The sequence below is a fragment of the Carlito syrichta genome, unplaced genomic scaffold (genome assembly GCF_000164805.1).
Source record: "Carlito syrichta isolate Samal-C Ts95f unplaced genomic scaffold, Tarsius_syrichta-2.0.1 Scaffold305657, whole genome shotgun sequence".
Classification (NCBI taxonomy): Eukaryota; Metazoa; Chordata; class Mammalia; order Primates; family Tarsiidae; genus Carlito; species Carlito syrichta.
Window position 1 is genome coordinate 57,969 of NW_007249753.1, and position 13,484 is coordinate 71,452.

At 48.4% G+C, this 13,484-nt stretch overlaps 1 protein-coding gene across 1 annotated transcript; it reads right to left on the minus strand.

Annotated features, from left to right (window-relative positions):
- Positions 1-5,847: 5,847 nt before the first annotated feature.
- Positions 5,848-12,052, minus strand: UNC5CL (unc-5 family C-terminal like). Its single transcript, XM_008062112.2, has 8 exons — positions 11,607-12,052; positions 10,834-11,134; positions 9,871-10,133; positions 9,103-9,204; positions 8,763-8,830; positions 7,768-7,868; positions 7,567-7,680; positions 5,848-6,070 (listed from the first exon to the last, which is right to left on the minus strand). The coding sequence occupies exons 1-8, from the start codon at positions 11,989-11,991 to the stop codon at positions 5,848-5,850; spliced, it is 1,557 nt and encodes a 518-aa protein (XP_008060303.1). The 5' UTR covers positions 11,992-12,052.
- Between the last annotated feature and the right edge of the window lie 1,432 nt (positions 12,053-13,484).

Consider the following 13,484-nt stretch of genomic DNA (forward strand, 5'->3'; position numbering starts at 1 on the left):
ATTGCCTGAGCCTGGGAACTCGAAACAAGTCTGGGTGACATAGCAAGACTTCACCTTTGCAAAAAAAATTTTTTAATTAGCCAGACGTGGCGGCATGCACCTGTCCCAGCTACTCTGGAGGCTGAGGCAGGAAGATGGCCTGAGCCCAGGAAGTTGAAGCTATGGTGAGCCATGATCATGACAATGCACTTCTGCCTAGGTGACAGAGTGAGACTCTGACAAAAAAACCCAAAAAACTAGCATCTTTTTTACTATCCTTTTATAAGATAATAAACTCATTAACACCAGCAAAGTAGGAAGTATATGATCACAGATTAACAGACAGTCTTCTTAGAGATAGAATTGTTGACACTGAATAAGGTTCTTTGTTTTATACTATATAGTCCCTCTCCGGCCTGATTAAGCACACACAATATATTACGGAGCCTAGATAGTTCACACATCATTGAAACTTCCAATATTAACTCCCCAAACCATGCCATAGAACTTGCAACTACCATAGCTGCTAGCTCCTGGACCACTTCTCAAAATTAGCACCAGCCTCTTGTCCCGCTCAACTCCCCACATGATTCAATTCCAAACCAAGGTCCTGCCTGAGTTCAGCTGCTTGGCAAAATCTGAACATATCTAGATCCCCATCTCCCAAGGAAATGTAGTTTTCAGCCTCTGCAGTACAGAAAGAAACATGGAACTGGAGAAGGCATTGAGTAATGCACCACTCTAGGTGAGCTTTTGCTGCATACTTATTGCCTTAGCCCATTCTGGCTGCTATAACAAAAGTGCCATAGCCTGGGTAGCTGACAAACAACAGATATTTAATTTTCACAGTTCAGGAGGCTGGAAGTCCAAGACCAAGGTGTTGGCATAAAGAATGTCTGATGGGGCCCATTTCCTGGTACATAGATGGCACCTTCATGTTGATGGTAGAAGGGGTGAGGGAGCTCTCTGGGGCCTCTTCCATAAGAATTCTAATCTCATTTATGAAGGTTCTGCCCTCATCACCTAACCACCTCCCAAAAGGTTCCACCATCACCTTGAGAGTTAGAATTTCAACATATGAATTTTGGGGAGATGCAAATATTCAGACCATAGCTCTTACATTATGTGTCAAGGTCCAATCCTGGATTACAGAATCACATTTGGGTATACCAACATGATAGCCATCCTGAGGGATGTATACAGACATGCTTTGACTTGAGAAGATTCTGAAGGTCAGTGATATCACACACACACATCTGCTGAGAACATGGCTCTTCTTGAGAAGAGAGTTTTGCTACTTGGAGCCACAGCATTAACCACACCCTGACTGGAGTGGACATCTGTCACGTTCATGGCGTCTCATCAACTCATGAGTAGCTTTTCCATATTTGAGGATATTCTCATGTCATCAGTCCCACCTCCCCGGTATTGAAGTTAGAGTTCAAATCAGAGTTTCCACATGTCTTTGCAGCTAGGATTCAGGCATGTGATCTGAGCGCTGATACCCCCACTTGAGGTTTAAGTCAGAAGAGAGAAGCAGGAAGAAGCAGGCAGTGCATGGAGCTTTCATTTTTGCTGGCATAGACAGCAGCAGAGGCAGTGGTGAGGTTTGGTTCCCAACTCAAAAGTGGCATCAGTGGTGGTGGTACGAGTGGCTGCAGTAAAGTCAAGTTCCTGATATCTAGTGCTCAGTTGCAGTACTGACACAGCACAGTTTAAGACATCATTCCTGGAAACTTAACCTCAAATTTGTTTCCCAGCCCTCCAAATTATTGTTTGTCCTGGAAACTTTACCTCAAATCCATTTCCCAATTCTCCAAATTATTGTTGGTCCTTCAGTTTCCTTTAATAAATCCCATCCACCTCAGCTAGTCATAATGGATTCTGTTGTCAGCAACTGACAACCCATTTGATGTGCTAGGTAAGCCAGGAATACCTGACCATGAATCAGCCATTCCTACAAGAGACAGCATTGGCCTGGACCTCGTCTATCATTTCCTTCTTGAGTCAAGTACAAGGAAGAATGGAAGGAAAGTGTCCTTTCCCCCTGACTTCCACTGTCCCAGGAGCTCATACAGAACAAGAGTGCTCTTCACTAAATTTTTATAACCAACAATTTGTGCAGGGCTTAGCACAGAGTAGAAATTCAGCAACTGTTTGGTGAAACAGCAAATGAATGAATGACTGAATGATCGAGTACACTATAAAGTTATAGCCACCTGATCCTTAATCCAGACCCATGATGTTCATTTATGGTACCCACTAGCTGCAAATAGCTACTAAGCACTTGAAATGTGGCTAGTGCAACTGATGAACTGAATTCTTATTTTATTTCAGTTAACTTAAATTTTAAAACAGATATTGCATTCCATGTTTGGAAAATGTTTAAGTCGCTTAATTTGTGTATGTAAATGTACTTTTTCAGCTGTAAATTTCATGAAAACTAAATACAGGTCAAATATTTCCAATGAAAAGTTAGCATTAAAATTAGGATGTGCTGTCATTGTAAAGTATACACCAGATTCCAAATACTCAATGTGGAAAAAACGCAAAATATGCCATTAATTTGATATTGATTACCTTTGGAAATAATATTCTGGATATGTTAGGTTAAACAAAATGTATTATTAAAGTTGACCTCACCTGCTTCTTTTTAAATTTTTTACATGACTATTAGAAAATGTAAATATATATATGGGCTCTTCCTTATATTTCTGTTGAACAGTGCAGATCTGGACATTACTACACATGCCACTCAGCAAAAAGAAAAGTCAAAAGGGATGTTGAGGACATGTATTACCTCTGAGCACTGAAAGCTCAAATCCTACAGACCCAGGCCTGACTTTACCCTCCCATCTCTCCTGTCCCCACTCCCCAGACTCTAAACCCAAGAGGAAGAAGTTTAGAGATGGACCTCTACCACATGCATGAGAGCAGAAGTCACAAATTTGGTGTTCTGGGGGCAGGTACACGTATCAGGGAAAAGACTGTAGGTAAGACCACAAGCAGTGATCAACTGTTCTATTTAAAGGCAATACAAAAAGAAAAAAATTCCCAAGTGGATGTTCCTTGGGTTGCCAGTGTGCCACCTCTGCACAGGTCTATAACATCAAAGTCCCCTGGATAGTTTCTCATATGGTAGCCTCATTCCAAGGGTGAAGATGTTGCCAGAGAGGAGGTCTTTTTAACAGAGAGAGAGAGAGAGAGAGAGAGAGCTTAACTCTTACAGGGTTCTTGATTTTGCCGCAGGAAAGAATTCCAGAGCAAATCACCAGATTGGCAAGCAGAGTAAAGTTTATTAAGACAAAAGTACACACTTAAAGGGAAAGGGGAGTGGGGGCAGGCAGTCGCAAGAGGAAAGCTGCCTTGAGGAAAAAAGAGTACACACTCCAAAGGAGGGGAATGCAGACAGTCTCAAAATAACTGCTCCGAAGGGGTTTTGGTGCCTAACTTTTATCTCCTCTGCTTTGAAGGAGGTGATTGGGAGGGGGTGAGTGAGGGTCATGGAGGCCATGGATTTGTCCTCATTTGGGCATCTGGGCTGTATGATGAACTCGTGTTCCATTTACCATCACTGGTCAGTGACTAAGATGGCAAAGGGCCTGCTTTGCTCTGCTGACTCTAACCTTAAACATCCTGGAGGTGTTTTGCAAATTTTTAGTAACTTGCTTCCTATTTTTTGTAAGATGAAACAGAGGCCACATTTTTCCTACACTTACTAGCCTGCCTTAAAGAGACTAGCCCCCAGAAAGATGAGAGCTGTTCCTGTTAGGGCTAAGTCTCCTGATGCCCACTGGGACATGGCATCTCCCAGCATTAGATGTCAACAAATGCATACCCATTGGGTTTGATTTGAGAAAGGAAAGGTTCGCCCTACAGAAGTCACATAACCTGTACCTACCCCAGGATTTCCAAGCCTCCCTTTGTCAGCACTGGGAAACCATTCTGAGAAATTGGGGTAAAGGTCAGAAAGCATTCTATCCCATCACAGGAATCTCCATGGCTTCTATCGCTACTCCCAAAGATTTGAAATCTTTAAAATGATTTGTTCCAGGGTAGAGACACAAAGATGCCCTTGACTCGTTTGGAGAATGAGGAAGAGATCAGAGAACATGGGAAAACAGTGCCAGGGCTATGGAGAAAAAAGATGGCCTTTGAGGCCCAATTCTGAGCCAAGTAAAAGAAGAAAGGGCCAAGACACCACCCTGAAGCGACTGGCAGCCCCTGGAAGTATAGGTAGGATGGATAAGAAGGGTGGAAGAGGACAAGAGGGACTAAAGAGACAAGGGAGGGACAGAAGGGTCAGCCTCCGCAGTCTTGCTTCCAACAGAAAGGGAAATGAACCCCTTTGATTTACCACGTGAGACCTAGACAATTTTCATATTGGAAGCACAAACTACAACATGCTTCTCCCCAACCCATCTCCATAGGTACAAGTTTGCCAAATAAAATCATTCAATTGACCCACCTGAGCAAAATACAGCTAATAACAAAGAAAGACAACTTTCATATTTTATTATTCATCATAGAAAAAAGCTTTAATATTTTTAAATTAAATACAGAAGCATATTGTCAGTGGTATCAGAGATTGTTTGCCTGCCTTTGAACAAATTAACAACACCTGTTTGCAAACAAAAGCATTGCTAGAATTGAGTCAAACTCTTTGTTCTCTTTTCAGGACCCAGGCTACTCATCTATTTTGTATACAGTGTCTAACACATAGTAGGTGCTGGATAAATATCTGTTGATTGAATGGGGTGCTCTTTAATCTCTAGCCTTTGTTTCCTGACCCTAAAATGGATCTTGATTCATTCTTAGAGCAGTCTGATCTCTTTCAACAGCCTTTGATACATAACATTGGTTTAGAGACACTTGCCTAAGGGGAATGACTGAGGGTTTCAGAGAGAGAACAAAACACACAAAGACAGGGCACAGTGACTAGGTAGAAACAAAAAAGATGCTAAGACAGAGAGTAACAGAACGAGACAGAGTCAAAGAGGGAGCAACTGTAGGAGATAGGGACAGAAAAATGAAATCAGAGAGACTTAAAACTCACACAGTTGGAGCTGAAGAGCTAAAAGGTTTGGGTGAGAATCATGAAGTTTCTGCTTAGGTGTAATGTCTTGTGATAGAGATAATGACAGCCAGGTATGCATGCCCATCTCCATCTCTAGATCTGGCCCTGAACATTCATCCTACCCTCACTTCACACCCATGGGGCTGGTCTCCCATGCTCACTCCCGGCTCCTGTCTTACGTCCAGCCCACACCCCCACCTAGAGATCTCTGAACCACTCTGCAAGTCCAAATCCTCTCTACCCGACATCCTCTGTGAGGCATTCTCACTGCTCTAGCCCACATTCAGCTCCTCCTCTCTCTAAAGCAGAGACAGTTTACACCACACCTGCATCCCCTAACCACAGGGCAGATGCTGTTTTACAGTTTGCCATCAGTTCTTATGAGCGCATCTTGCCACCTGGAAAGAACTGCAAGCTTGTCAAAGCTCCTGACCCTACCTCATACATTCCCGTATTCTCCATGATTGCAGCCCGGTGCTGGGTCTTACTAGGTGCTCAGTGAATACTTGTGCCTGACCTGTCCCTAAGGAGTGCCCACGGGGAAACCTGACAATCCACTGGTCAGCTTCCAACAGGCTGGCCATGCTGTGGCCATCTCCTTGGCTCCCGCGCCCCCTGCCGGCCGGGAGAGGACTTGCCACGTGGGACAAAGTTCACGGGCCGAAAGGCGGTCCTGAGGCGGGAAGCTGGAGAGGGTTCAGAGGAGGGCAGTGGGCACCGCCAGGAACAGCTGCTGTGTTCATCTGAGGCACGGGGGCACGCCCCCCGACCTCCTCCTGCCCACAGGGCACTCAGAGCTTCTCGTCCAGCTCCAGGGCCTGGTTGTCCCAGGCGCTCCCACGGATGGGGACTGGGCTGCCGCTGTTTGTCCTGCCCAGGTAGTTCTGGATGACGGAGGCGCAGTCCAGCCGCTCCATGACGGTCATGAGGTAGTGCAGCTCCTGCAGGCTGCCGTTCTGCTCCTCAAACAGCTCCAGGATGGCTGCCGCGGGGCTGCGCTGGCAGGATAAGAACCTGGCCCCAGGGAGGAGGGAGGGAGAAGAAGCAGAGAGGAGGGAGCAGGGAGGGGCTCCTCCAGGCGCCCTGACACTGCACAGCTGCGAGATCCACCCTTCCCTCCAACTTCCTGCTCCTGTCCACGTGCTGCTATGCTGGCCTTCCTGGGAAGGTGGGGTGGGAAGCCCCAGGACTTTGAAACCTGAGATTTTTTTGGCTGACAGGCTCACTGACTAGGCCCTACTCACTAGGCCTTAGTGTCCTCTTATGAAGCTGAGGGCTTAAATGACAGGACCTCTAAGGTGACTTCGCTCTGATGTGCTATAATTGCCTTCTCTTCCTCCCCCACCTCAAATAACCCCCCACACCCCAGCGTCCTCACTGCCTCCTTCCACCCTCTCCCAGACCTCAACATCCTTCCTGTCACTAACGCAACAGTTGTCCTAAACCATGGCTTCTTATCTTGATCCTCCCCTGCTCAAAACCCTTCCATATCTCTTAGGCCTACTAGCCAGGTTCAGGTCCTGACTTTCTGGCTCACCTACCACCTGGCCCTGTCCCACTTTTCTGCCCTTTTCTCCCCTCCTCCCATCCTGAACCCCCTTCCTCGGGCCTCTCCATTTCCTGACTTTCACACACCACAGCCACAACCACCCCTGCGGCTGACCCCCAAAAGAATGGCTGGTCTCCTCTCCTCCATCCCCTCCGCAAAGTTCTTTCTAATGCCTACCTCCCAGGTGAAAGAGACCCTCTGCACCCCTCAGTTCAGACTGATGGTCATGACTCCCACAATTCATTATTATTCCTGCTCCTGCTGTTTTCTGGTTCTCTTTTCAACGTGTTATGCGATACTGGACAAGAAGGCCCAGGAGCACTTGCTTCTGAACCCCTTGCTAGGAATGAGGACCATGGCTCATTCACCTTGTATCTCAGTGCTCAGCACAGTTTCCAGGACATAGTAGGTACTTGATAAATGCTTAAATAAATGAATGATTTTAAAACCCACCCTGTTTCAGGATCCAGCTCTAGCCCCATCATATAGATGGAATCATCTCTGACTGCTGCGCTTAATAGTCTGGGTTCTGGTGCAGAATCATTCTCCTACTGATTTCTTCAGAAGTTTTGTAACAGGGATCATGGCTGCACTGCCACTATTACTGCTAACACTTATTGAATTAGCATGTGTCAGGCACCCAGCTATATGCTTTACACCATTATCCTATCATCTGCCATCTTACTCCAGGGCACAGCAGGGCCTGTGTATGCAATGACTTGCATGTTATTTGATCACTGATAAATATTTATTGAGCACCTACCAGGAGCCAGGCATCATTTTAGGCACAGAGGATACAGTGATAAATAAAAAGCCCTTTTAAGGAGAAAGGGGTGGGGAGTAGCCAGTCTCTGACTTCTCAGTCACTCCCTTGTCTGTGGTCTGGTCCCCAGGTTGTCCTGAGAACCCCCCTCCAACCCTGTACATCCCCCTCTCCCATTCACAGACCTTGTCTTCTTACCGAATTTTCATGCCACAGAGCCCTAGGTGGGAGGCCAGCCTGCGCCAGTCATTGCCTGTGATGCTGTTTGGCTCCAACAACATCTGCAGCTGCTCAAAGAGCTCTGGGGGAAGCCTGAGGCAGAAAAAAAGGGTGTTGTTGGAGGAAAGGATCAAAATATCAACATTCCCCAGGCAGCAGCCCAAGCAACCCCCACCTCACCTATTGCATGGGGATGGCTGGGAGACAGGGGGTGGAGCTGCCCAGGATTCCTCCTCTGATGCCTGGAATCTGAGGATTTCCATGTACTTGGTCTCCAAGCCCTGAATCAACAGGGAACACACTTAGGGGTCATAAGACCTCTGAATAAGAAGCTGGGGTCCCACATCCATTCCTCACGTCTTTCCTTCAGCTTGCCACCCAGAGTCACTTCACCAGGAGACACAACCCCCCAACTCCACCAGCATCCTCCACCATCCACCTGCCTCCCTAACCCCAGAACCCCATCTCCAGCCTTAAGTTTGCCCACGGAGCTCTTTGGGAGCTGAGACATGAAGACCAAACAGAGTGCATCCTAAGTCACCAGGAGACGTCCTGGGTTGGGTCACGGGGCAGCAGGCAATCAGCAATAACAGAGATACTGAGTTCAGGTGTGTGTGTCCCCTTCCCTCCTTTCCAGCTTTCCCTTGTTCCTCCTCCCCAAGTGACAACCTCTGGGGGCATTTTTTTATCCTCCACTAACATGTCACTATGGTTCTCCAAAGCCTCTCAACCCTGATCTCTTCACATCCTCCCGTGGTGCAGCGGGAGTAGGGGAGAGATACCCAACTCCCATTTCACCTACTCAAGACCCTCTTCCTGGCCACTCCCCACAATGAAGATACAAAATATCATCTCTCAGACACAGACAATCAACCTAGAAAGATTGTCTCCTTGATGCCCCAGTTTCCCTGAATTAGGAGAAGAGATCGAACTGGGGTTTGGCCCTTTTAACCTCCTGCTGGATTCATCCACTGATAAGAGTTAGGAAGGGATCTTGGAAGCCCAATGGTCTGAGCCCCTCAAAGAGCTGGTATGGCTGCTTGTGAAAAATGCCATCTTCACCTACTTGATTATGTGATTAGGGACATACCTTACTGGGCACCAGACCCTGCACCCACTTTGCCCAGGACTCCCCCCAGGTCCTGCCCTTCCTCTGCCCCTCAGCTCCAACTCACATCCTGGAAGGTGTGCATGGTGACAATGATTTCATTGGTTAGTGCCGAGCAGTCCTCATTCTCACTGGCTATAAAGAGAAGGCGAGAACATGGCAGGTGAGTGAGGAAAAGGTCTGGGTAAGAGCAGAAGTCAAGGGACGCTACAGTAAGACTCGGGGAATCTGAAGAAGTCGAGGACAGACACTCATTTTTTTCTTGCTGCAAAGACTGTGGGGCCCCTGGCCTTCAAGAGAAGGTCTGTGTGTATGGCCACGTGAGGGGCTGCAGGGCCCTAGGGCTACTGGGAGGGGAGAAGGTGGGAAAACAGAGGGCAGGAGATGTGTCAGGGCTCCTGGATTACCTGCTTTTCTCCGGAAGCAGAAGGAGCGGAAGGGGCACTTTCCATGCCAGATGTGGAGATGAGGAACCAGCTGGTAACTGCTGTCATCCACATTCTCCCAACCTGGAGAGGGGCAAGAGCAGAGGGTCTCAGGGAGTGGGGCCTTCCCCGAGTGTTTAAGGGGGTCGTAGGGAGGTATGAGGAAGGAGCAAAGGCAGGAGCATCTCAAGTGGATGGGCATCCCTAGAGCCTGGGCAGGGGACCCCAAGAGTAGCCTTACGTCTACCCCACACACTCTCTCTGCACACAGATCCCCTCCCTCTCATCTCACCCTCCACTCCACCCCCAGAAGCAGCCCTGCACATGTATCCTGGTCAGAACCATACAAGTTGAGCAGACCCCATGGGCAAGTCCAGTGCCCATGCCATAAAGGAAAGAGGACCCAAGCAGAGAAGACTGGGAACGCCTCCTCCTAATACCAGCTCCATCCAGGTGGACAGCAAAAGCTTTCCCATACCCTCTGCTCCTGCACCTCTCCTGCCCACCTCCAACCTGGCATCATCCTGTCCTGGGAGTGGTTGGCAAGGACTGAGTGAGCAGCAGAGTAGATAAGGCCTAGAGACTCCAGAGACAGCATTAATGCCAGGGCCTCTTCTTGAGGCTGCTGACAGCCCAAAGGTCTTAGAAAGAGACTTGAGGTTCCTGAATTTCCAGTCCAGAGGGAGGTCCTGAACCCCTCCTTCTCCTAGGGCTCTCTATTGCCCAATCCCAGGCCCCCACCTCCCTCACCCTCCGAGATGTACTTGAGCTTCAGGCACTGGTCGCCTCTTGTCCCAGTGAAGTCGAAGAGCTGGCAGGGCCCACGCAGACGCCCACTGTGGGGCTGCTCATTGGTCAGGGCCCACTGCAGGGCACAAGGCGTGTTGTTGAGGAAGTAGACACGCAGCTGCAGGTGGGACTGCCCAGGCGCCAGCGGTGAGCAGAATACAGCCAGCTGCAACCATTTGCGAGCCCCACGCCCCGTGGGTGTCTCCAGCACACAGGTATAAAGGCTGCAGAGGGAGCCAGTGACTCATGCACAGGGGATGCTGGGACACTGGTGCACCCACCACCAGTCTCCCCCTGTGTGAGAGCCTCTCTGGGGCCTTCAAGGAGGCTCAGAGAGCACTCTGGGGGGGGGGTGTATTGGAAGGAACTGGTAAGGGGGAGGGATGAAAAACTGAGCAGGAGAGAGAGGGAAGGTGGGTTCGGGGTTGTCATGCTTGGAAGGGCACTGCTCTGGTCAGTGGGTGCCAAGGGGACTGGCAGGCAGAAGACCTAAGACTCTAGAAAGACAGATATAGAAGACAGAGATGGAACAGAGTCTTACAGAACTGGAGGGGAAAAATTCCCCTGAACAGTTTGGGGACAGTCCTGAACAGAGGCACAGGGTATACAGATAATTTTAGAGAGACAAAGTGGAAAAGGAACAGGAGATCCTCCCTAGACAGATGGGTGGGGTTAAGTCAGCCACTTCCAGAGAGGCAGAAAGACAGCAGTGGGATGTCTTTAATGGGGCTAGAATGAGACAATCTGCTATAAACATTAGGATGGAGGGGCCAGAGGGGGACACGGTACACGGGGTATAAGGGATTTGAAGACCATCTCAGACAGGAGGAGTTCTATACAGAGAGAAGGAGGTAAGGGAGACACAGAAATGGGCCAGGAAAGACAGTCCTAGAAAGCCAGGGGCAGGGAGAGCCACATGCCTACCTGAAGTGAGAGAGGTGGATGCGAACCTCGTCCCGGGAGGTGTGGGCCCCTGGCCGCCCCAGGGGCCTCCAGGCCTTGGCATCCAGCAGGGTGGTGTTGCTGCTGTAGGTGCGGGCATGGCTGGGCTGCTGGGCACAGTGTTTGAATGTGAGGGTGCAAGGCTTTAGAAAGGTAGCCCCATGGGGGCCACATGCCACCACAGGGCTGACCAGACCCTGGGCTTGGGACAGTGATGGGGCATCCGACAGGTCCCACACAAGGATCAGAGACATCCGCTCCTGGCGGCCCACGGCCACAGCACCTGGGGAGAGTGAGAGCTGTGATGGGCCTAGCAGGCAGTCATACCCCTGCCCCTGAAAGACACCAGGCCAGAGTGGGAGAGGTGGTGGGTGGGCACCCAAGAGGCAGGAAGGAACAAGAGCAAGATGCCTATGAGCTGACTTATAGTGTGATCAAGCAAGTCACTTCCCTCTCTTGCAGGGTTGCTGCTAACCCGTACCTTGTGGTAATTTGTAAATAGTGCCCTCCTTTCCCTTTCCTGGAAAGTTGTCACAGCATACTGCTTCTTTAGAACAAGGCACTTGACTTCCACCTGCCAGGAAGTTGTCCTAAAAGATCTGGCATATGTTCGTCCTTGGAGTCAACAGATCTTGGCTAAAAATCTAATCCATTTTCAGGATTATGAAGGTGTCTGTGAATGCTGCTCCCTCAGAAATGGTGCCTAGCGTGCCGTCTGAACAACTGGATGTGAGAGGGAATCCAGGAGCTGTTACCTGGCGGGATGAGCAAGGAGATGCCTGTATTCTGGAGCATCAGGCAACCACCACGGTGATCCACCTCTCGAGCTGAAAACACCAGTAGTTTGTTCATCAGCTGGCGGATGACAGTCTGGCCTTGAGTGGGTGTGTGCAGTTCCTGGTAGAAGGCAGCCATCTCCGTCAGTGTGGCTGGTAGGTATTGCCTTGGGGCCTCATTTTCTGGTAGGGGTGTAGGCTGGGGTACTGGGTCCTCTTGGCCATTCGGCTTCCAGCAGGCCCCCAGCAGCCTTCTAGGACAGTGCCATCGGAGGCACTGGGCCAGAAGGAGCACACTTGCCACTGGGAGCCCTACCAGCAGTAGGAACTGGGAGGATTGGAAGGAACTCTCCTGGGGGAACATCCGCCTGGTCACTCAGTGCTGCTGGCTCTCCTTCTCCCTGGTGCCAGCCAAAGCCAAGGGCCTGGGGGGGGAAGTAGGGGTGAGTACCAGGTTAAGCCCTCTTAAGTTGTGGACATCAAGACTTGGCTTTCATGTGGCTGCAATGAGGGTACACGTTGTCTTCATTCCAGCGCACCCTACATACCCCAGCGGCATCAATTGCTTTAACAGAAATTCACTTCTCTCTCTTACTCAAGAACCCACCATGGTTCCCCATAACCTAGTACATCAAGTCAAACTCCTCTGAAGCAAAAAAAGAGCTTGCATTTGGAATTAGAGGACATAATTCAAATGATGCCAAAGTCACTGTGGATGGGGAAGCTTGTCATATAGCTTAATGTACCTCAGTTTCCTCTTCCATCAAAATATCTACCTTGATCTACAAGTGACGGTAGAGAAAAACCTGCAAGTGGAAAAAGCAATTCACAGAGAGATAAACATCTTCTGATCTCATTAAGGTGTAATACAAAACTATGTGTAAGTATAGCTACATAATCATGGGTGCATGTATGTAAATGTATAAAGGTCTGGAGCAGTGGACAGCAACAGAAATATAAAGCCACATATTAAATTTTAAACTTCCTGGTGGTCACATTAAAAAGAAGAAACAGGATAAATTAATAATATATTTCCTTTGGCCAAATATATTTAAAATGGTATCATTTTGACAGGTAATCAGTATAAAATTATTATGAGATATTTTACTTTTTTCATACCAAGTTGTAAAAATCCATGTGTATTTTACAATATAACACATTGCACTTGGGGCTTGCTGTATTTCAGGTGCACAGTAGTCACTGGTGAGCCTTGTCTTGGACCGTGTGGATCTAGAAGGATACACCCTCCATCTGTTCCAATGGTTCACAACTAAAGGACATGACACATTGAGAAAGTGGAAGGTGTGAACAAGGACTTTGAATTTTCCTAAGCCCTTTTGTCTGTACTTTTTGAATTTTTTACATCAAGCATGTATTTTGTATAAACTTTGTAATTCTTTTTAAAAGCTGGTAAAAATGGGGGACAACTGCCTCTTGGGTTATGGTGAGAACAGCGTGAGATCATGTGAAAATAATTTGCAGATGATAAAGCACTGTCCAAATGTGTTTGCTATGCCCCTCCTTCTGCCAGAAAGGTCTGAAAGTAGTTCACAGGGACATGCAAAATACAATAAGAGTAACAAAACTTAAAAGTGGAAGCAAAGAAAGGACAGGAGGGAAGGAGGAAGGGAGGAAAGAAAAGAAAGAAAGGAGGTAGGGAGAGAAGGGAGGGAGGGAGAGATGAAAGAGGCAAAAACAGAGGCCTACAGTGAAGCTGGAATGAGACAGGGCAAAAATATACGCTAACTTCCTGCACACCTGGCTACCCGAGGTCACAGACCAAGACTCTCTAGAAGCTCTCCCTAAGGCCCTCCAGAATCACCTCCACCCCTCCTGCTTTCCTCTTCCAGCCCCTAT

Coding starts and splice junctions, on each gene's coding strand:
- UNC5CL (XM_008062112.2), bottom strand. CDS start 11,991: ATGTTCCCCCAGGAGAGTTCCTTCCAATCCTCCCAGTTCCTACTGCTG. Junction 7,869..8,762: donor CCATGCACACCTTCCAGGAT/GTGAGTTGGAGC, acceptor CTGTTGATTCAG/GGCTTGGAGACCAAGTACAT. Junction 6,071..7,566: donor CTCTGTGGCATGAAAATTCG/GTAAGAAGACAA, acceptor CCCTGGGGCCAG/GTTCTTATCCTGCCAGCGCA.